Source organism: Saimiri boliviensis, chromosome 10 (genome assembly GCF_048565385.1).
Source record: "Saimiri boliviensis isolate mSaiBol1 chromosome 10, mSaiBol1.pri, whole genome shotgun sequence".
Taxonomy (NCBI): domain Eukaryota; kingdom Metazoa; phylum Chordata; class Mammalia; order Primates; family Cebidae; genus Saimiri; species Saimiri boliviensis.
This window is the reverse complement of record NC_133458.1, coordinates 5408949-5431822: the sequence shown is the minus strand read 5'-3', so window position 1 is coordinate 5431822 and position 22874 is coordinate 5408949. Positions and strand designations below refer to the sequence as shown.

Below are 22874 nucleotides of genomic sequence, written 5' to 3'. Positions count from 1 at the left end.
ACCCAAAATATTTGGAGATTATCCTAATTTGTTTAGTGTAGCTATGAAGGAATACATGAGGCAGAATAATTTATCAAGAAAAGAGGTTTATTTGACACATGGTTCTGTAGACTGTACTAGATGCCTAGTGCCACTATCTTTTTGGAACTCTTCAGGGAGCTTCCACTCATGACAGAAGGTGAAGGGCAGCCAGAATATTTAGAGATATGTTGTAACTCCATCGTAAGTCAAGGAGCATCTGTATTCGCTATGCAATAATAGATATGTAAGGAGTTTAAAAATGGTACAAACATCTTGGGAAATGATTTGGTAGTTTCTAAACAAAAACAAAAACAAAAAACCTGCATCTACCTTAGGACCTAACAATTCCATATCAAAATACGATAAATGAAAGCAAGAGTTCACACACCCAAAAAAAAAACACCGTACACAAATGTTCAAAGCAGCTTGATTCATAGTCAGAAACTAGAATGAATACATGTAATCATTTGAAAGAGAATGGCTAAATTAATAATGGTATATTCATATAATAGAATATTATTCAACAACTAAAAAATGAACTACTGAGACATGCAAAAACATGAAGAACCTTGTAAACACTGTGTTCAGTGCAGGAGTTCATAATGCATGACTTCAATTATTTGAAATACTAGAATAAGCAAAACTAGTCTATGGTGATAAAATCCAAACAGTTGTTGCTAATGGGGGTAGTTTATTGGGAAGAAGCATCCTTTGGTGGGTGATGGCAGTGTTACCTGTCTTAATAGGGGTATGGATTATACAAATATACATAAGTGTCAAAACTGATCTGTTCATTTATGATACATTATGCCACATTAAAAAAAAAAAGCAGATGGCATAAAAGAAAGAAAAGGAAAACATAGTGAAACCCCAAATTCACAATGCAGAAATTTTTAGGAAGAAACCCATTCATACCATGGAAGCAAAAGTTGCTGTTGTTTTACTAAATCATAACTGATTACATCAAAGTCAGACATCTTGTCAAATACGTGACATAAATCAGTTAGACATCAATGGCATCTTTTTTTTCTAAGCAAAGTTTTCAAGCTTGATTGCCTTTCCTAACGCAAGGGTGAGTCATCAAGCTCCAGGTCATGATGAGTGCCTCTCAGGGCCTCAGCTCATGCTGCTCCCTTACATCAGTCTCAAGGGCCCTCTCTCCCGCTGTAATGGAGCTCACAGTCAAAGTGGGAGAGAGAAAATACATAAGTATAAAGGCATGAGTAGTTGTTAGCCAGAAAACTGAAATTGGGCAATAGTGTCTGTAAATTAATGTGAATTGCTAGCAATTGTTCCAGGCAGCGCCTGGTGTCTGATGAACACCTATGAAGCACCTTCTACACATTAGTATTTCTGGGCCTCGGTTTCCTCACGTGGAAGGCTGCAGCTCCAACACCTACCTGACAGATGTAAGAATACATGAGACAAATAATTTGCCGGAGGATGTGCACTAGGAGGCGGCACAGCCGAGATGCCAGCATCGGCGTCCACAGCCGAGCTCTGCGTCATGCTCATCGCCAAGTCCAGCGTTCATGTTCACCGTCTCGTGAGTTGCTTTTGAATGTCTTCAGCACGCAAAAGCAACCAATCACAGTCATTTATTTTACGAAATGGGGATTATTCCACCTTGGAATTGGGAACATTGAAGAAATGGCCATGAATATTAGCAAACAACTGAAGAACTAAAATAAATCTCCTTTTTACTTTTAAATGGACAAAGTAAGGGGATGCACTTATGTTACCAAGCCAGTGCACTTGAGGAAGAAAGAGCAGCTCTGCTCCTCATAACGAGCCTAACTTCTTCCTTCAATTTGTACACGTGAAAGCCAAGAATTTGGGATTGTGAAGTAGAAACCAGATTACGTGGCTTGATTCTCATTCAGAATATTCAAACTCAACTGTCTCTGCCTGGAAAAAACTTAACGTTTTGTCAAATAATATGGCTGTATCCTAACGTGCCCTTAGTCCCCCGTTCAGACTTATGATCCTAAAATGTTGCAATGCAGTCTTCATGAAGCAGCTGCTCTTTGTTGACTGGTTTTTCTTAGTTCCCATGGGTCAATTTCCTTCCACCTGTGCCTAAATGCTGACAATTAGATCATGACTACACAGGTGCCTAGAGGAAAAGAAGAAGGAAACAGAGAAAAAGAAAAAAAAAAAAAAAAGTCTTGGGAAGCTGCAGAGACTTCTATTGCGGAAAGGAATGGATGCCTGTTGCCCTCCCCCAAACACGGCCCTGGTCAGGCAGACTGGGGCGCCCAGCAATGGCACTGACCCAGCCTCCGCGAGCAGCGCCCGCCCGACTGACAGAGGGCTCGCATCCCTCAGCTGTAGCTTGTGCTCCCTGTGCCAAGGAGCACGGGTACCGTCCCAGCTCCTCCTCCGCCCACTCACTGTCTCCCTTTCGCCTGTGCAGTGGTTCCTGGCAGAACCTCTTATGCCACCTCCCGACCATCCCGGGAAGATTTGGCGGCTGGAGCCCTGCGCAAGAGCTGTAGGCAAGAGTGGGCGCCAGCCCCTCCGAGGGGCCCCTCCTTCACCCCGGCGGGGTGGGTGGGGGTGCCCGAGTCCGCACTGATGACGGCTCTAGCCTGAGCTTTTGAGGGTGAGGGGGGTGTGGACAGATCCGCGCTGGAGCGGAGCGCGCACCCGTGGGCTCCTTGCAGCTGTGGCTCTGCCCTGGTGGCGCGAGGGCGTGAGTGCGGCGGCTCCCCGGCTGTCGCGGATTTCCCCACCCCTTGCGCAGGAAGAGCCTAGTCCTACGTCCCCCTGTCTCTCCCCACACACACCTCCCTGGGGCTCCTTTTGGATTTGCTGGGGCTTCTGGTCTTGAGAGTCCTGGACTGTTTCCCGGGGAGGCAGCACTGGGCAGAGCGCCCTCGGAGCCGCTGGCGCCGGCCCGGGTTCCCTCCGGGGTCCCAGCAGCTGCTTCTCCGTCTTCAGCTCTGGGCCGCGGATTTCGCCCTCCCCGCACTGAAGCTTGCAGCGTGGAGGCTCCCCTCGCGCTCGCCCGGACTCAGCTGCAGAAGGGGGGACCCACCTCGCGTCTCCCCCGAGGCGCGCACCTCCGCCGCCACCCTCCACGCGCCTAGGAAGTTTTGAAGGTAGAGAATCTGGGCCCCTCAACTTCCTCTGGACATGAATCAAACCGCAGGAGTCTCCAATAGCGTCAGGTGTCCCCCGGGGAAAGGCCACAAGGTAAGGGACCCGCGACGGAGGGGGCTGGCGCGGGGGCAAGGGCGCAGGTGGAGGCTGCAGTTTGCCGGCGAGTGTGAGGAGGGGGCGTGAGCCGCCGCCGGCGCCTCTGCATCGCCTGCGGGGGTCCTGGAGTGAAGATGGTTGGCGGATCTCGGGGGCTGCGAGAACGTGCGGTGTTTCGCAGACCCGCGGCCAGCAGTAGGGCTCTGCCCGTGCCTCCGCCCCCGCCGGCCACCCGGGGGCTGCAGATCGCACACCGCGCCGCGGCCGCTGTGGCAGGTGCAGCCGTTTCCCACGATTGCGGGCCTTTGGAAAGAAGAGGTCAGAGGTGGGAGGCACAGCCCCTCCCCATTTCAGAATCAGACCCCCTGGGCCGGAGCCTGCAGACGAGCTCTTCCCGGGAAGCGCGCGAGGCTCTCCCGCAGGCGCCCGCGCTGGCTGGTGTCACGGACACGTGCTTCATTAACTTTAATGGAGCAACGTGTGCCTGGAATTATTTCCAGGAAATTAGCGACGTTTAGAGAAAGGGGAGTGGACAGCGGCCTAAGGAATTCTGGCAGAACCTCTCTAGTAGCGGAGTATGAGGGACTTGGGAAACGTTTACTCCCACGCGCGAAAAAAAAAAAAAAACCCCGATGGCCAGTGAGGTTCAGGATTCCGCGCGGAGCCTGCAACACCCGCTACCCTTGGCCATGTCCAATATGCCTCTGCTATCTGCCGCTGATTAATTCCGAGGAAATTCTTTACCTGGGTTACATAGGGAAGCCGCACAGCAATGCATGTGACAATGAACTTTACCATATTTTTGAATATTTATATATGTTTTTTTTTAACCCGAATAAAGGGGTGAGCACTGTGGAGCTTGGTCCTTGATATCCAGCCTGAATTTATGCTCTACTCTCTTGTTTTCCACATCTATTTTTGTGTGTACATTTTATATAAGGGCATATATGTTTATTGGCTGTTATTAGAACTGTATTCCCATTCATATCTACTTGTTGGGGTTTCGAGCATGTATTAACCCGCAATGTCAACTCCAGACTATCTACTCGTTTGGAATCGAAGTGAGTAATGATATTGAATTCATTGGATGGATAAAGGAACTCGTGGTCTGTTTGAGTTATGTAAAATGAGGATTTAGGATTGAATACTTTTACTCAACTGAGTAAGTAATATTAAGCATTTTTTTCTATCAGATCATGATGAAATATTTGAATCAGCAAGTCATTTATCTAATCCCTGTTCTCACTACGATTTGAGTAGTTAAATGTTTCACATTTACTTAATATCCACAGGAAAAGTATTTAATACAGAGCAGTCGATATAAAAATTTTGAATTAAAAATAAAGTTTCACACATCAGTGATAATGTAGTAGAGACATCTGTGGAGTTGAGAAGATCATTCAGGAATTTCCTTTAAAAAATGCCTTTGGCTCCAGTACTAACGTAGCTTCTTGGAAGAATTTGACTGTAGGCTATTGACACCAATAAAATTTTCTGGCAAGTGTTGGAACACACACCAACCATTTAAAAGGTACTATGAAACCTGTTAATCATGAGTTAGGATCATCTTATGCACCTATCAGGTGTCCAACAAGTGCTTGCTCCACTGAATCATATCAGTAAATAGTCACCATCAATCACCCATTTAATAAACATGGTTGACCCCTATTAAGTTCCAATAATATGAGAACTGAGAACCCAAATATGAACTTAGACTTTGTCTTCAGTCTCCAACATGCAGTTCTAGTCATACCCTGTCCTTCTTTCTTTAAAATCTTTGATGGCTTAAATCGAGACAATGGTGAAATCCATTAGCTAGAAGGAAAAAAAAATATTCAATTCCTTTTCTCCGAGAAGAACCCACTTAAGTTGTTGTTTGCCTGCAAAGTTCTCAGTTTTGGAGTTTGTCTTGTAGGTTTCTGTGGTGCAATAACAACCTTAGAGGCTGAAATGATGGGAGTTGACGTATTTATGGAAGTTCTGTAGTAGATAAGAAATGAGCAGGTAGCAGGAGTCAACAGTCAGCACTGGGAAGTGCTGGATGAACCATGTGATGTTTAGGTCACAGTATTTTTCTAATAAATTATAAAAATAACATCAGTTTGGTAGATGTTCTGGAATAGTTGTTTTTCCATTGTGTTTGCTATTCTTAGAGTTCATCTTGGGAGACTCTGATGGAAGGAAAGGCATCAGATTCTTAGGAAAATATTTCAGCTGGACTCGCTTTTGTTTGGTCTCATTCATTTACTGATGACTGGCATAGCAATTTACATCTGGCAAGTTCTTATCATTTGTTCTTGTGCAGATATTTCTTGAACAACATTTGTTGTCTCTTTTAGGATGGTGTTGAGTTAGCCTTCTAGATGTGTTATTTATTGCTAGGTTCATTATTGCGTATTGAACCCCTAGAATTGGAAAACAAGAGATCTTGTTGCAGCCTCTTTTCTCCTGAGCATGGGGGCAGCCAACCACCTGCCAACCACTGCTAAGGATCACAGGGTGAGCCACCACACTATTGGCCCTAGCAGAGGCAGGAGCCATGGGTCCTGAGAAGAAACCTCCAGAAGTGATAGTCCTGTGGAATTGGCTCCTGGAAACTTGAAGGCGGTATTTATTCTTGAGCAAAGAATACAAACTTAAGTTTTACAGAAAATGTAAACCACAAACAAGACTGTACAACTTTAGCCCTGGAAGGTGGTACTCACCTTCTGAGAAGAAAATAAGGATCCCCAGATGAATAGTTAACTCCAGCCAAAGTAGGACCTCTCCTTTCAGCCTCAGGTGAAGAGAAAGCAAAGGTTTGGATTGAGTTTCTTTGCTTTGATCTTTTCTGAACGGGAAACTTCTTTGTGTCAGTATGTATTGTATTAGGCATCCAGAAAAGTATTACCAGTGCTTCCGTCTCTGGAAGCAGCGGAGGTAGCTGTCCGAAGCTTGGCCTTTGGGATCCTAAGGTACCAGTGTCATTTTGGATAAATTGCTTAACCTCTGTGCCTAAGTGTTATAAGACCTTCATGGTGGGAGTTTCATGAGAGTTCAACACACGAATCATGTTTGGGGCTGGCAGCAGGACCTGCCACACAAGAAGAAGCATTACATTACCTTTAAGTACCCAAATCAGGGAGGACAAAGCAACTTCACTTTAAAACCCTTTTCATTAACTGGTACATGTGCTTTACATATATTGTTATCACAGCTTCTCTCTCTCTCTCTCTCTCTCTCTCTCTTTTTTTTTTTTTTTTTTTTTTTTTTTTTTTTTTTTTTAGACAAAGTGTCACTCTGTTAGCTAGGCTGGAGTGCAGTGGCACGATCTTGGCTCACCACATCCTCCACCTTCCAGGATCAAGCAATTCTCCTGCCTCAGCCTCCCGAAAAGTAGTTGGGATTGCAGGCACCCACCACCACACCCAGCTTATTTTTAGTAGTGATGGGATTTTACCATGTTGGTCAAGCTGGTCTTAGACTCCTGACTTCAAGCAGTCCACCTGCCTGGGTCTCCCAAAGTGCTGGCATTACAGGCGTGAGCCACTGTGCCCAGCCAATGGCCTCTTTTTACATGGTTGCCTCTCATAGGCAAACAGCTCCTCAGCAGCAGGCCCCAGAGGATATGCGTAGGGTGAGACAATCATTAGAGTGTGGGCTTTGCAGTGAGACAAATGGTAACTTGGTAAACATCACACAAATAGAGCTGCATGTGGCATGGTGGTGTGTGCCTGTGGTCCCAGCTACTCGGGAAGCTGATAAAGGAAGACCATTGGAGTTGAAATCCAGCCTGGGCAACACAGTAAGATGCCATCTTTAACTACCTCCCCCAACCCCAGAAAAAAAAAAATCACACAAGTAGAAAGTAACAAAGGAAGGACTAATTTATTTTTACAAATCTGGAAAAAGGGAATAACATATGCATTATCTCATATAAGCGTTAAGAAAATCCCCGTGAAAGAAAATGCTTGCATTTATTACATGACAAAGCTCCATATCAAGCATGGAGATGGGTCCTAGGGAGAATTCTTTGTGTCACTTACATTATAATTTGAGGCTCCATTTTATCTAAAATTCTTCAATCTATCTGATGTTGTAATTGTTTGTATTTTGTATCTGTTTTCTCTTTTCTCTGTTTTCAAGAGTATCTCCTTATTTTGATTTTCCGTATTTGATGACTTGTATGTGACTAGCCATGGTTTCCTTCATATTTATCCTGCTAGGACTTCACTAAGCATCTTGAATCTTTAAATTCTTTCACCATATTTGGGAATTTTGTATCATTATTTTAAAAAATATTTTTCCATTTTAGTCTTTCTTGGGATGACAATTGCATATATATTACAGAGTTTATATTGGCCTACAGATGCATATAGCACTTAAGCCATTTGATAATTAGGATCAGCATAACAGATTCCATAAGCACTTTTTCCAGTTTGTAAGATTCCTTTCCTAGCCATTTTTGCCAATGAGGAATCTAGCTCCGCCAGGTCCAAAAAAACTGTCAATTCAGAAACACACTTAAGGAATAAGCAATCATCTTGTCTGAGGGTAGAGATAAAAAATCTCTGCTTTCCATTTATAAAGGTGGATGTTTAACATTCTATTTTTTCTTTTCATTCCACTCTTCTCTCCAAAGCCAAAAGGGATGAGTTATCAGCCCACAAATCTCAACTGATTCTTTGCACTGAAGAATAGATGTGAAACTTTGGCTCTGTGGGTTTCAATCTGAACTCAACTATCAAATCCTCTCAGTGTCAAGGACTCACTTGGTGCCTCGCTGATGATGGCAATGATTAATAATCATAATATCTCCTGTTTACCCATTTGCGTACCTAGAATTCGGCAAGAAGTCAATCCTTGTTCATCACTTGGCACTATTTTCTGATGAGGAACATCCTATTCTACCAACGAATTAGTAAAATGTTCGTGTTTCTTCTCAAGATTTTCATCCTGTGAAAAAGCTGATGAAGCTTTTGCCTTTTGAAGTTGCTTATGACCCATGAAAAGGGTCACCCTCACAGGGGTTTGCTGACTTTTGCCACCTCTAGGTATCTGTGGAAATTTAATAGACCTCTTACCTTCTACTTCCAGTGCTTATTTCACCACAAGGACAGGGAAAACAAAGATACAGCCTGTGGTCTCAATCTGGCTTATGTGTCTGTCATTTTCCTTTTAGGACATTTATAAAAAGTATTAATCAACTCAAGCCATTTTGACTCAATAAAAATACATTTTCTTGCGAAATACTACTCATGGATCCCACCAGCATTTTTACTTTGACTTCATTCGTAAAGGATATATGTTTTCTGGATGTAAAATTAGTTGACAGGATTTTTTTTTTCAGCACTTTAAAGATGGCATTCCACTGAGATCTAGAATTAGTTTTTTCTACTGAGAAATGAAGTCATTTGATTCATAATTACCTGCATGTAATGTGTTAGTTTTCTTTGTCTTTATTTAAGATTTTTCTTTGGTTTTCATTATTCAAATATTATGTGTGTAGGCATGATTTTCTTTATGTTTATTCCCCTAGGCATGCAAAGATCAACTTGAATCTTTAAACGTATCATCTTTGGGAATTCGGTGGCCATTATCTTGTCTAGCTTTTTTTCTGTCCTATTCTTAATTTGTTGACATGACAATCATGTGTGTTTTAAACAGCTTATATTGCTTTTCAGGTCTCTGAGGCTCCTCATTTCTCCGAGCTACATTTCTCTCTGTTTTTCAGATTTAATTTCTGTGGCGGCATCTTCATACTTAACGACTCTCTCGTCTGTGTTTGCACATTCAGTGCTTAGCTGCAGATATTGCATTTTCAAATTCTAAAATATCCCGTTTGTTCTTTTTTTTTAATTTCTATTTTCTGCTTGGGTTTTTTTTTTTTTAAATTCATCCTGGGTATCTTTGTTGTTTAATGAATTGGTCTCATTATAATACTCACTTTAAAATCCTTGTAGGATAATTCTAACCTCTGAGCTTTCTTAGGATTGATCTGTGTTGACTGTATTTTCTTCTTGAGAATATGGACCACAGTTTAAAAGGTCCGTGTATGTTGAGTGATTTTGAATTTTATCCTGGGCATCATGAATGTTGTGGAAACTCTGGATTCTGTTATGTTTCTCTGATAATTGGTTTTTCATTTTTATGAACACTTAAGTTGGATGTCAACTCAAATACAAGTTTTGTTCTTTTATCCTCTTGTAGCTCATTCAGCACCTGCATGACTCAGGGGGAACTAGAGATTTGGAGGCTGCTCTCACTAGCTTTCTGAATTTTGGAATCCCCTTTCACTTTCTAAGTGAGTTCTTTGCAAGACTAAATCTCTGTGAAGCTTTTTTTGTTGACCTTTACTCAGTCTCTTTTTAAATTTTTCTATCAGTTCTTTCTCTCTTCCTTTTTCATTTTCCCAATTTTACGTTTTCCAAAACTCACATTTTGATAAACTATCACTTGTTAAATCTGAAGGTTTTCATGCTCTCCCTTTTTTTCTTCTCATAAAAAGCAAAACCCACTTCAATGCTCTCCCTGGGCCAAAATACCTCCTGTCTCCTTTCCTTTCTTTCCTGACCCTTCTGGTGTGATCAATAGAACTTCCCCCTCCTGGGAAATTTCATCCACTTTCCAGACTTTTCCTCAGTCTATGCTTCTCAGGAATTGAGCGTCCACCTCCTCCTTTTCTTAGCTTAAAGAATTTCCCTCCTGGATTTTAGCACTGATTCCCTTTCGGTGGGAGGCCCTCCCTCTAAATGACTAGATCAGCCCCCAACTCACAGGCTGTGGGACATGACAAACTCACGTGAGGCTTATGGAGTTTCACGGATTGCTACCACGGCATAATATGGTTCTTTTCCTGCCCCTTTTCTTTTCTCACACACTCGGCTTCAGAGCCACCATCTACAGACATGAGTATCTCACAGAACCAGAGTCCCGCTAAGAAGGGGATTTTTATGATAACCCGTGCTTGCGGGTTCCATTCTCCAGCTTGATTTTTCACTTAAATCTCAGACCCTCCCCCCAACTCTGATCCCTACACCTCCCTGTCCCTGAGCCTGTAGCTCTTCCTGAATTCCCAGTTTCCCTCATTCTGACCATTGGTATCTGCCATTTTCTGTGTCATGTCTAGTTCCTCCTATGCTGAAGAATCTTTCATCCCTAATACAGAATATTTGAAATTAGGATCTAACTTCAGAGGTTAATTTCATTCAGTCCTCTCATTTCAAAAAACTGAGATCCAACAAAACACAGTGAGGGAGCCAGGGCTCAAACCCCCTGTGCCTGATTCTAGGTTTGGGCACATTCCATTATACCAGGCCGTTTTCTGGTTCATCTTCCATCTGAGCACACGGTGAAGGGCCATATCTGATACACACTTAGGCACCGGGAAGGTTAGTGACTCAGCCTGAAGGACACTTCACTAATGCTCACTGTTAGCAACGGCATGCCTAGTTCACAGTTGTTCGTATCCACCATTGCTCTTCATACTAAAAAGAAAGTTTAGTTGTTTAATTGGTAATTTCTGGAAGAAATAAGAAAGTGTACCCATATAAATAAAAACAAATACATTCTTTTTACCACCCAAAACTTAAATAATCCTCAAGTATGTCAGAAAGTTTACTATAATGGATAGAACATAAATTACTTTTATGACTTCCAGGATATTAGTGAAAATCTATTTATGTTATTTTGGCTTTATGTTTTATTGATTTCTAAAATTTTAATTATTCTCATTTTATCGGTAAAATACATAAAATGAATCTAAGTTCATGCATAAGTTAAGGTTCCAGGAAGAGAGGGCAGTAAATGAGTAGTAATTGTTTTTTCTGGTTTTATTTGTTGGATTTTTTTTTTAAGTAAAAAGCTATACCTCAAATGCAGTATTTTAATTATCTTACATCTTGTACCTCATGAAGGAAATAGTGATTGGAATTTTATAGCACCCTCAACTCTAATATTTTTCATTACAGTCTCAGCAATATGGATTTAGTCAACAGAGATGAAGGAAGTTACATAACTCCTTGCGGGTGCCTTCCCTCATCTTTAGGATTTTAGAAAGTTTGTATTATTTTCCTACTATAGAGACATAATGTGTTTATTCTTTCAGTGTGTGTATCTTCTTTTGTGAAAATTTCAAATGCAATATTAAGAGATCATAAGACATTTAGGCATTATGAAGCAATTTAAAATTACATCTGACAAAATGTGTGCACACAGCAGAACAAGTTCATATTTTTCATAAACTAAAAAAGCTGATGATTCACTGGGCCTTTGTGGAAGCTTCTTAACTGTGTGACTTCATATGGAAAAGCTTATCCAGTAAAGGATGATTTACCAAGGTACAGTGGAAGGAGGGAAGCAGGAAATCAATAGACTCGGCCTTAGCATTGTTTGAGTGGGGCACCTAAGGGCACCTGTTACGTGCCAGGTGGGTGGTCACCACTCTCTGGGCCTTTGTTCACCTGTGCGAAAGCTGAGGACATTCAACCAGGCTTCAGGGTCACATCAAACTCCAACTTTACAATATTCCAACCCTAGAAAGAATCATAGGCCGGGCGCAATGGCTCATGCCTGTAATCCCAGCACTTTGGGAGGCTGAGGTAGATGGATCATTTGAGGTCAGGAGTTTGAGACCAACCTGGCCAACATGGTGAAACCCCACCTCTACTAAACATATGAAAATTAGCTGGTTGTGGTGGCATATGCCTATAGTCCCAGCTACTTGGGAGGCCGAGGCAGGAGAATCGCTTGAACCTGGGAGGTGGAGGTTGCAATCAGCTGAGATCACACCACTGCACTCCAGCCTGGGCAACAGTGTGACACTCTGTCAAAAAGAAAAGGAAAAAGGAAAAAGAAAAGAATGAACCATAGACAAAGTGGTGGCTATTACTAAGACATCCTTTGGCATAGATAATGAAAAATAATCCCACAGGAAAACACACGTAAGGGAAAACCTAGGCCAGTAGATGTACTTTAGACTCAGTGTGACAATAATGACCCCCAGCAAGTCCTTTAGGGAAAGGCTGCCTTATAGGTGCTAGGCTCATCTTCTCAGGGATTCTTAATTGCTGTTTTTCATATTTAGTGACTATTACACTCACTGCATAATTTTATAAGGTATTTAAGTCAGCTAAGTTAAGAAAGGATGTCTTAAAAACAGGGCGAAAAAAGATTATTACCTCTTTTGTTCTTGAAAAAGATATTATAAATACTGGACACCATGTTTAGTATCTTGAAAAAGGTATTATAAATACTGGACACCATGTTTAATAAGTATATTGAGGAGTAACTGCACATATTTAGAATGTATGGCTTAATAAGTATTGACATGTGCACATGCGCGTACCCATGAGAACGAGGCGGAGAACATATGTGCCCGTCCCAGAGGGTACCTCGTGCTTCCCGTAATCTCTCTCTCCCTAACAATTCCACTGCCTTTTTCCATCCCTAAGGAAAACCGATCTTTTCTTTCTGTTAATATGTATACTTTCCATTTTCTAACGTTTTAGATGATGGAATTATTAAAGTATGTGGTCCTTTCTGTCTGATAACTTTCAGTAAGTATAATTATGTTGAGATTTATTCATGTTGCAGCATGTATCACAGTTGTTTATTTTGTTGACAAGTAATACTTGATTGTATGCCTATGCCATGGTTTGTGTATCTATTCACATGTTGAAGGACATTCGTGTTACTTCAAGTTTTTAGCTATTACCAAAAAGGCTTTTATAAACATTTACATACAAGTTTTTGTATAGATGTATGCTTACATTTCACTTAGGTAGGGTAAATACCTAAGGGTGGAAAGCTAGATTCTATGGTATGCATATGTTTAACTTTTTAAGAAACTGTTAAATTATTCTCCAGAGTCATTTTAGAATTTTATATTTCTACCTGCAGCTCCTAATGCTTCCAGGTCTCCCAAATCCTTGCCAACACTGAAAACAACCAATCTTCAATATGAGCCATTTAAATAAGTGTTTAGTGGCATCTTGGTGCAGTTTAAATTTGTATTTTGCAATGGCTAATGATGCTAAGCATCTTTACACATACTTATTTCCATCGACATACCCTCTTTGCTAAAGGGTTTCTGAAAATCTCCAGCATATTTTTAATTGGGTTACTTGGTTTCTATTTAGTTGAGTTTTTCATAAACTTCTTTATCAGCTATGTATTTGAAAAGTTTCTTCCAGTCTATGGGAGTATATAGTCTATAAATAAATTTATTTATTGTTTTAATTCTCTTAACAATTACTTGTTTGTGTGTGTGTGTGACCCAGTCTCACTCTGTTGCCCAGGCTGAAGTGCAGTGGTGTGATCTTGGCTGACTGCAACCTCCACCTCGCAGGCTCAAGTAATTCTCCTGTCTCAGCCTCCCAAGTAGCTGGGACTACAGGTGCCCACTACTATGCCCAGTTATTATTATTATTATTTTTAGTAGAGGTGGGGTTTCACCATGTTGACAAGGCTGGTCTCAAACTCCTGACTTCAGGTGATTTGCCTGCCTTGGCCTCTCGATGTACTGGGGTTACAGGTGTGAGCCACCACGCCCAGCCAACAATGACTTTTGAAGATGTTTGCAATGTGGATAATCATATGTGAAAAAAAGAACTTTGACCTATCCTGACACCATATGAAAACATTAACTCAAAATGGATCATAAATATAAATATTCAATCTAAAACTGTAAAAATTCTAGAAGGAAACATAGAATGCCTTTGGGCTAGGCAAATGCTTTTTAAATATCTGTGAGTTTATCCTTTCCATCAAATTTGGAAATCTGAAGGCATTGTTTCTTAAAATATTTCCCTGCTCCCATCTCTCTCTCTCTCTCTCTCTCTCTCTCTCTCTCTCTCTCTCTCTCTCTCTCTCTCTTTCTCTCTTTCTCTCTTTCTCTCTCCCTCCCTCCCTCCCTCCCTCTCTCCCACCCCCATATGTGTGTATTCTCCTTCAGGGGTTCCAAGTGCTTGTATATTAGGCTGCTTGAAGTTTTAAAATATTTCAATGATGCTTTGTTCATTTTTAAATTTATCTTTTCCCTGAGTTTTATTTTGGGTTATTTTTATTCTTACGTCTTCAAGTTTGTTAATATTTTCTTCTGCATTCACTAATTTTTTGTGAATCCTTTCCAGTTTATCTTTTATTGTGTACAGTATCCATTTTCTCTCTAGGATTTCAATTTGGGTCGGTCTTGTTAATATTGTCCATGTCTTCATTGAACATTTTGCACATGTGGAATGAAGCTGTAATAATTGTTTTAATGTCCATGTTCAATAATGTTAAAAGTTGTATCAGTTCTGGATCAATTTCAATTGATTGAATTTTCCTCTTAAATAAGATTTGTATTGTCTTGCTTATCTGCAACCATGATAATTTTTTAATGGATGCCAGATATTATAAATTTTATCTAGTAAATGCTGGATACTTGAATATTCCTATACATATTTCAGAGCTATTTTTCTGGTACTCAATTAAGGCCCTTGGAAATAATCTGATTCCTTCAGGTCTAGCTTTAAAGATTTACTAGGTGGAAATGTAATATTAATTATAATTAACTATGGTTATAATTAGCCCTATGCTCAGTCTTAGGGCTAATTATCCTCACTACAAAAATAGGAGCCTTTTGTGTATTCTATGAAATGTCCATGAATCATGAGATTGTTTTAGAGTGGCTTGTCTGAGCAGGTACTATTTCCTATCCTGGGTGAGTGTTAAGGCACCACTGCCTCCAGTCCTTCCAGGTGATTCTGTTCCCAACCTTGGAGAGTTTCTCTCATGCATGCCCTGTTCTGTATTCAATTAAAGTTTTCACGGAGCCATCAGCAGATCTCCAAAGCTCTCTTTCTGTGCTGCTTGCTTCTCTCTCGGACCTTTTAGCTGCAAACTATAGCTGCCTTGTTCTCCCCAGACTCTCAGCTCCATCTGTTTAGCTCAGAGAGTCTCCTGGGCCCCACCTAGGTTTTCCATCATCCGCTTTAGTCTGAAAACTCTCTAGGGCAGTAAGCTCGAGGTAACATGGGACTTGCCTCACTGACTCCCCGTCTATCAGAAATCAGTGTCCTCCTTTGCTTTCTTTGGATCCAGTGTCTCAAAATATGTTGTTTCCTATATTCGTACAAGATTTACTTGTTTCAGGCAGGAGGGTTCATCCATCTCCTGTTTCTCTATTTTGACTAGAAGTTGAAGTCTCTTGGAAAATTTGCTAGTATATGCCTTTTGATTTTAGAAACATGACTTTAAAATAAAGTGGGCCTAAAATGTATGAGAAAATTTTAATCATACTAAATTTTATGCTAAATACATCAAATATGTTAAATACAACTAAGAGAAACCCATACTATGCATATCAGACACGAATTATTTGAGGTCTGACGACTAGAAGATACTATGAGATGAAAAGAGTGTCAACAATTTGACAATTCTTTCTCCATCCTTCCACTTTTCCACACTTTTTCAGGAATGTCATCTTATTCATTTTGCAGCAGCCACTGGGGTAAATAGGTAAGTATTTATTTTTTCTCCCCTCCTTTTTTTTTTGACTGAGGAAATTGAGCTACACAATTACATGTGGATCACTTATGTTCAAAAGCTAATAAAATCAAGAAATGTTTTCAAACTAAAAAGGTTTAATTTTGAATACTATTTAATCTTTTATTGAGCAAGTACCAATCCATGCTTCATTCAACCCATATGTCTATCTTTTAATGTACTCAATGCTGAGTATCATCTCGGTATTTCATAAGCATTGGACTCCCTGCTGTTACTCCTTTATTAAAAAAAAAAAAAGCTAAGAAGCTATTATTTTTATCAGTGAGTCAGTGTGTGCACAAACCAGGCAGGAAACAACAGGATAAAATACCCAGGGACGGTGAAAAGGAATAAATTCAAACTGTAGGGTTTCGGTTTGTCACGAGAAAGAGTGGTCAGTATGGTTTAGGTAGGAAAGACTTACCAGAGGTAATGTGACTCGTTGCTTATTCTTGTAGTTATGTGTCCTGTGATCATAGAAGTATGTAGACTAAAGTCAGTGTAACAAACATTTCCTGCTTCCCCACATGATAAGTGTAATCCTTTGTAACCAAGGGACCTACAGAGTTTTAATAGAGAGTTATTACATAACATTTTCTATGTTTGATTTTGTTCATTTGTAGTTGTAACCATGAAGAATAGATTCTAATTCCCTCCAGTGCAGGAACTCTGAAGCTTTACTTCCCCTTTGTAAACGCCAAAAGCCTGAGAAATTATAAAGAGCAACATGATATGAAAAAATAAAAACAGTACAGCAACTTTTCGCATCATCTTCCATCCTATGTAGGCTTTTGCAATGGTTCCACATTCCTTGCTTAATCTATTCATCCACTGCCAATTGGACATCTGTGTAATAGAGAAGTTATTCATTGATTCCCAGGCCACTTATCTTCTAAGGGATTAAGACTCTACCCACAGCTTCTTCTCTCCTATTTGAAACACAGGACTCTGTCTCCTCCTAGATACAGACTAGGGTTGAACAAGCACTCCCAGGGGAACAAAGCCACTAGTCGGGCCGTGCCAATCAAATCCTCTCTTTTGGAAACTTGAACAAAGACATAGAGATTGCGATGAGAATTTGAAGGACACGGTGTAAGATAACAGACTGACAGCTGTGTGTGGTCATGTGCAGCCTGAGGATGACCATTGAGAAGGGAAGGCAGAGAGCCGCAGAGACCGCAGAAATGATGGCGCTCTGAATCCTGAAGAGCTTGCCCTCTCTTTCTGGTTGCCGTTGTGTGAAACTTATCTTTACTTCCTTTTACTTCCTTTTCAACTCTTTTTCAGTGTTCTGAGATGTGCCATTACGTAAAAGTGATAGAAAATGAAGAAAAACCATTAATTCCTAGTGGGATTTCCTATTTTTACTCCCACTCCTTATTACCACCAAATAAAACTGTTTTTGTTGAGAAATCTTTTCTATCAGCCTCTTTGTACTCTTGCTTTGCATCCCAGGAGGTACAAGTAAGAAAACAGAAGATCTTCTGAGTTGTTTTCTAAGTAGAAGTGGGAGTGATCGCTATTTTCCAGATTAGTGTTGGATACAGCTCACCAGAACTGAATTTATCAGAAAAATAGAGGGTATCTGTGAGGCTCTGTGGCAAGAGATAAAAGGGAATAAGGAAAAAACAGATGCTGCTGGCAGCCAGGAGATGTACTTTGGGGAACAGAATAGAAACATTACGGTGCTGTACCTCGCGTTTTAGAGAAGTGTCAATAGAAAGCTCCTGGGTTTACTAATGTGTCATAAAGCTGGATTTGGGCATTTTGTGGCACTTGGAGTTGGGTAGTGTATGTAACATTGAGCAGAGATTCAAGATGGGAGAGGCAAGAGCTCAGACTGCCCAAGTGGGGCTCAGAAAATCTAGGTTACATTCATAATACATTTGCTTGTTGTTTTTATTTGCGCTACTTTGTATAGGCATCTATTTTCTTGCAATCAAATAAGCTCTCATGAAAATGATGTATGATGTGCAAAGTATCTTAGCAGCTTCAGTAAGAATTAGATATGTTCTCCACTCTTTCATGAATTCACCCGTGTTATATGGGTAAGTTAGACTCCAGGGACAATCATAAAACAGCCTTATTCTTTTCTCCAGCTGTCCCTTTAGAACAAACCTCTGTCTAGTTCTAAACAGAACCACACTGATTTTTGAAGATAATACAGCTTTTTTTCCGGTTCCTTTTGCATTACAAATAGTATCATTGGCAAAAATCAAAATGCCTGCCCTAGTCTAATATCACATTATTGGCTTCAGGATTCATTCAGAGAGAAGCTTTTCCTCTCTCTGAGCTTGTGCGGCTTTGGGTCTGGAAGCCTGCACTGGGGGAGGGCGGGAGGCCCTTGTCCTGGTCCCCTTCCTGGCATGTTCCTTACTCCTCCTCTGCACTCACCAGTCTCACTTTCCCACTTCTCCAAGGTTGGGTTCAGGGGGAAGGGGAATGAGAGAAAGGATACCGTATCACGTGGTAGATAACAGTTCTCATCTGGTGATGGGTCTCTCTGGATGTGACAAATACATAAAGCCATACTTTTTCTCATGAGGAGCTTTTGGGGAGCTTCTTTGGAGACCCTCACATAGAATGCCAAAAGATGGCTTTAGCCTCTTCTCTGGCTGTGATGCCTTCACACATCCTCACACTTCCTGTCATCACCCTCTGCTGGTCCTTCGGCTCTGCTGGGTGGAGTTTCTTACAGAATGGTTCTTGGCATTCATTCCCCCATGTGGTCCACGTCTGGCTCATGAGAAACACCCACCTTTTCCCACCATCACCGGAAGCAGCACAGCTTGCTCCCAATACAGTCCCATCTCTTCACATTGGGCTGCCTACAGTTTTCCAGGTGGGCTCTAGGTACCATTGCTTGAAAGACAGCCGGTTCTTCAAAGCACCCATTTCAGGCTCTCCGAAGGGCTCTGTGACACCTTCTCCTTTGGCTTGTGCTAAGAGGAAACCTATACTTTCCTTTTCCTGACTCAGTTGTACATCCTTTAGTCCCTTCTTCCTACACCCAGAAGACGAGGATGCCAGAGAATTCCACCCACTATTTGGAAGTTTCCTGGGGATGATTATAAACGTGCACTCACGGATTTCATACCCTTTATCATTTTTTAAAGAGTGTAACAGGTCACCCTGGGCTGCAGGGATGCTTGGCAACCATTTTCACAGCTTTTAACTTTTGGTGCTCAGTTGAAACTGAGGTAGGAAGGTACAATTAAACTTGGTTATCTTTCTATTTGCAGTTATCTTGTATTTATTAAATTCCAGGTCGTTGATGATATATGTAAATTGTCAGTGCTATCTACATTCAGGGGGTGTATCAGGAGGATGTATTTTGGTTTGTGTGATTTTAAAAGGATTCAGAGCAGAGTTGAGGTTTCAGCAGAGCAGTGGAGGACATAGCATGTTACTTGAGGCTATGTTGTACCTGAAGAACACATGTAGCCTCACCGAAGTGGAAAAATCCCATTTTCTTTATACACTGTACTGCAGTTCTTGGTGTGCTCATGCTTATAGAAAGAGGGAACCCTTGAATGACTTATTTCCTTTCATACTAAAATCCCCCTGTTGCAATGCTTCTAAAACATCATTGTCCACACATGCCATCTGGGTGCCCTTGTTAAAATGTGCATTCTGATTGCGTACGTCTGGGCTTCTAGTAGGTGTGGGGTGGAGCCCAAGATTTTGCATTTCTTACAAAGCTCCCAAATGATGCCGATGCTGCTGGTCCTATGGCCACACTTTCAGTAGTAAGGCTCCACTGCTTTTGCTGACTCACATGTAATGTACTAAAAAATATATTTTGTCATTTATGATTGACAAATCTGTAGAAGCTTTTCATTTTGTGAAAACAATCTTAGTGGTAGCTTGCACTTAACAGCCTCTCGTTTCTTGGAACTGGGGTTAGACATTTTGGTGTCATTCATTTGGAAAGGAAACTTGAAATAGGAACAGAGGGAGTGAGGTTCCCATTGTCAGCTGTGCTATCAACTTTTGCTATGTTGCCATTAACAAGCTTTATCATCTCCAAACTTGAGCCACTTTCATTAAGTTTTTGTGTTAAGCAGTCTCCGGAGGTCTAGCCAATACCAACCTTCTATTGCTAAATATATTATATGTTTATTTTATCTACTCACCTATATCATAAAAAGTTGGAAGCTAAGTTTTTATTTGTACCTATATTTTCCTTTCTGGAATAAAAAATAGAACCTTGCTATTAAAGATGCTCAATAAATGTTTATTGATGATGAAGTCAAGCTTTGACAGTGAAGATATCAGAGTGACTCTAATGAGAAATCCATGAGATTTTTTAATCTAGCAAATTTTTATTGCTGAATGACGTTTACTTGCTAAAATTCAAAATAATAAATTCCATAATGTTCATACATGCTGAGTTTCTCATCCCTGACTTTAGGTCACAGAGGCAACCTCTCCAGAGTCAAATAGTAACAGTTAAAAAAGAGCTACAAACTTTATCATTATAAAAACAATAACAGTTTTTTTTAAAAAGCCCCCAAAACACCCCAAATATATTTCCTGGCTCACATATTTTAGTGACTCTATATCAATAAAACCTCTTGTTCTCTTTAAGGTATACTAACTATGTCACAATCCAAGTAATAATTTGAAAAAAATCAGTGACTGAGCTATGAGTTACCATTCTGTTGGGTTGTGGGTTGTGGACCAATAAATTGAGGAAAGTCAAGAAAAAGATTGATGGAAAAGTCAGAATGACCTGGTTAGTCTTTAAATGATGTGTTATTACAAACAAGGAAATGTCACTATGACATTTACTAGCTAGAAAAGAAGGCGGTGGGGGGTGAGGAGGAGTAAATGGTGTATGAAGCCCAGAAATTCCTCCTTGATTATCCAAGTGACGCTGTGAAGCAAACGCTTCCACCTACCAAGGAGAGCAGAAAAATGTCCACTTTCCTTCTACCTATTACATTATAGCTCTTATTTTAAGGGATAAATTGTCCAAATTGCTGCAATAAATCCAATTTTGATGATAAGGACAGAACATTCAAGTCTAAAACTTATGTCTTAGCCAACTTTCAAAAAAGTGAAACTTTTTTTTTTTTTTTTAATTTGGACCCTTGCTCTTCTTGCTCAGGCTGGAGTTTAATGGTGTGATCTTGGCTCACTGCAACCTCTTCCTCTCAGGTTCCAGTGTTTCCCTGCTCAAACTCCAGTAGCTGAGATAACAGGCACCCACCATAATGCCCAGCTAATTTTTTTTGTTTTTGTATTTTTACTAGAAATGGGGTTTCACCATGTTAGCTGGGCTGATGTTCAACTCCTGACCTCAGGTTATCTACCCACCTTGCCCTCTCAAAGTGCTGGGATTACAATTGTCAGCCACTGTGCCCAGCCTATAAAAATTGAGAATTTTTTAAAAATAAAATGAACACACTGGGAACAGTTGTGTACCTGTGGCAGGTGAGGCAGAGGCAGAACCTGGGTGCTGAAGAATGTGGGTGAATCAAAACTGAGATTTTGACCAACACAAGCTCTTTTAAGAACTTGAAAAGTATGTCAGTATCTGAAATAGAAGGCTCAATGATAGAAAATTGATAGTAAAACTAGGGTTACAGACAAAAAATTATTTGAATCTAGGTGTGAAATTCTTATTCCCAGAAGAAATAAGCTAGAAAGTTAATCTGTGATCAATAAACCAACATCTAGACATTATGAAGATATAGTTAAAAATAAATAATATACCTTTTTTGTGTAGAAAAGAACTTTGTAATTTTGTTTCTTTTCTCAGCAACCTGAGAAAAGAAAAAGAAGTTGATGGTAATTAGGGAAGAAAAGGGAAAAGTTTTATCCATGGATTAAAGGAGAAGGTACTATATGCTGAAAACATATAATATCTTATCTCACTTAACCTTCTCAGTAATTCCAGGAAGTGCATTAATAAGGAGAACTCAGAGATGTTAAGTAACTTGTCGAAGATCATGAGATTCCTTTGTATGTCTGTTTGTTCATATGTAGGCATAAGATCAGCTTTAGTACTATACTTCCAAAGAGTTTTTCAATGCACCTGTGCCGATTTATATAAGGGCTTCAACCCTTGATGTTATCACACTTCCGGATGTGGGGCTTCAAGTGAGGTTATGGAGGTATCCCTGTGTGGTTTTAATCTGCACTTTCTTGATGACTAGTGAATATTAAACACTTTTTCTTATGCTTATTGGCCATGTATATTGTCTTTAAATCTTTGGCTCATTTTATTTTGAGTTCTGTTATCTGTCTTCTTAAAAAATGATTTTAAAACATATTTTGAAAAAAGTTCTTTGTCAGATATATACATTGAAGTATATTTACCTCTTTTGACTACTTTTCGATCTCTTAGTGATCATTTTTGATGGGTAAAAGTTCTTAATTTTAATAAAGACCATTTTAACAACAACAAATTCAGAGCTGGGCTTAACACCCAAATTCTATGAATCTAATAGGTTATTTCTAACACCAAACTAGGTATTAAATAGTGAAAAGGAAGTAAATAAATCAAAATGTCCATTTAGCAATTTGGTCACTAGTTAAATTGGCCTTTGAGTAAATAAGTTTCTTCTTCATTCTCGGAATGGTACCACACAGTAGAAGTGTCTTCCTGGAAATGATGGCTCTGATTTACTTGCTGAAAGATCATTGATTTTCATAGGGTGATCTTGTATCCATTGATCTAAAAACTTTTTCATTAGCTCTAGTTATCATGGTATACGCAAATCATAACAGTGATATCTTGTTTTCCATGACGTGTTGTTCCTGTTTTTTTTTTTCTTATGTTGTTTATATAGTGTATATTTAAGGCATACAAGGTGATATTTTGATATATGTATACATTGTAAAATAATTACAGCAATCAAGCTAATTAACATATCTGTCACCTCACACAATCTTGGTCAGGACCTCCAGTGCTATGTTAAACAGTACTGTTTCTAGCAGAAGTTACTCAATATTCTAGCATAATTGGGACACATAAAGGTATGATTTACTAAGATAGGGAAGAATGAGGACGGAATAGTTTGGAGGAAAATATAATCATCCCTGTGATAAACCAAGGGGAGACACTTAGTAAGGAGCTGGCTATGAAAGTCTCTAGCCCTGGATGTAAGTAAAGCAAAAATAAAAATAGCAGAGCA

At 40.2% G+C, this 22874-nt stretch overlaps 1 protein-coding gene across 1 annotated transcript in view; it reads left to right on the top strand.

Moving 5' to 3' along the window:
• The first annotated feature begins 2677 nt into the window (after positions 1–2677).
• Positions 2678–22874, top strand: part of DPP6 (dipeptidyl peptidase like 6) — a 1161897-nt gene continuing 1141700 nt past the window's right edge. Inside the window, exon 1 of the mRNA XM_039472700.2 lies at positions 2678–3219. Coding sequence (XP_039328634.1) covers positions 3160–3219 — 60 coding nt within the window. The 5' untranslated portion in view covers positions 2678–3159. The remainder of the gene's footprint in view (positions 3220–22874) is intronic.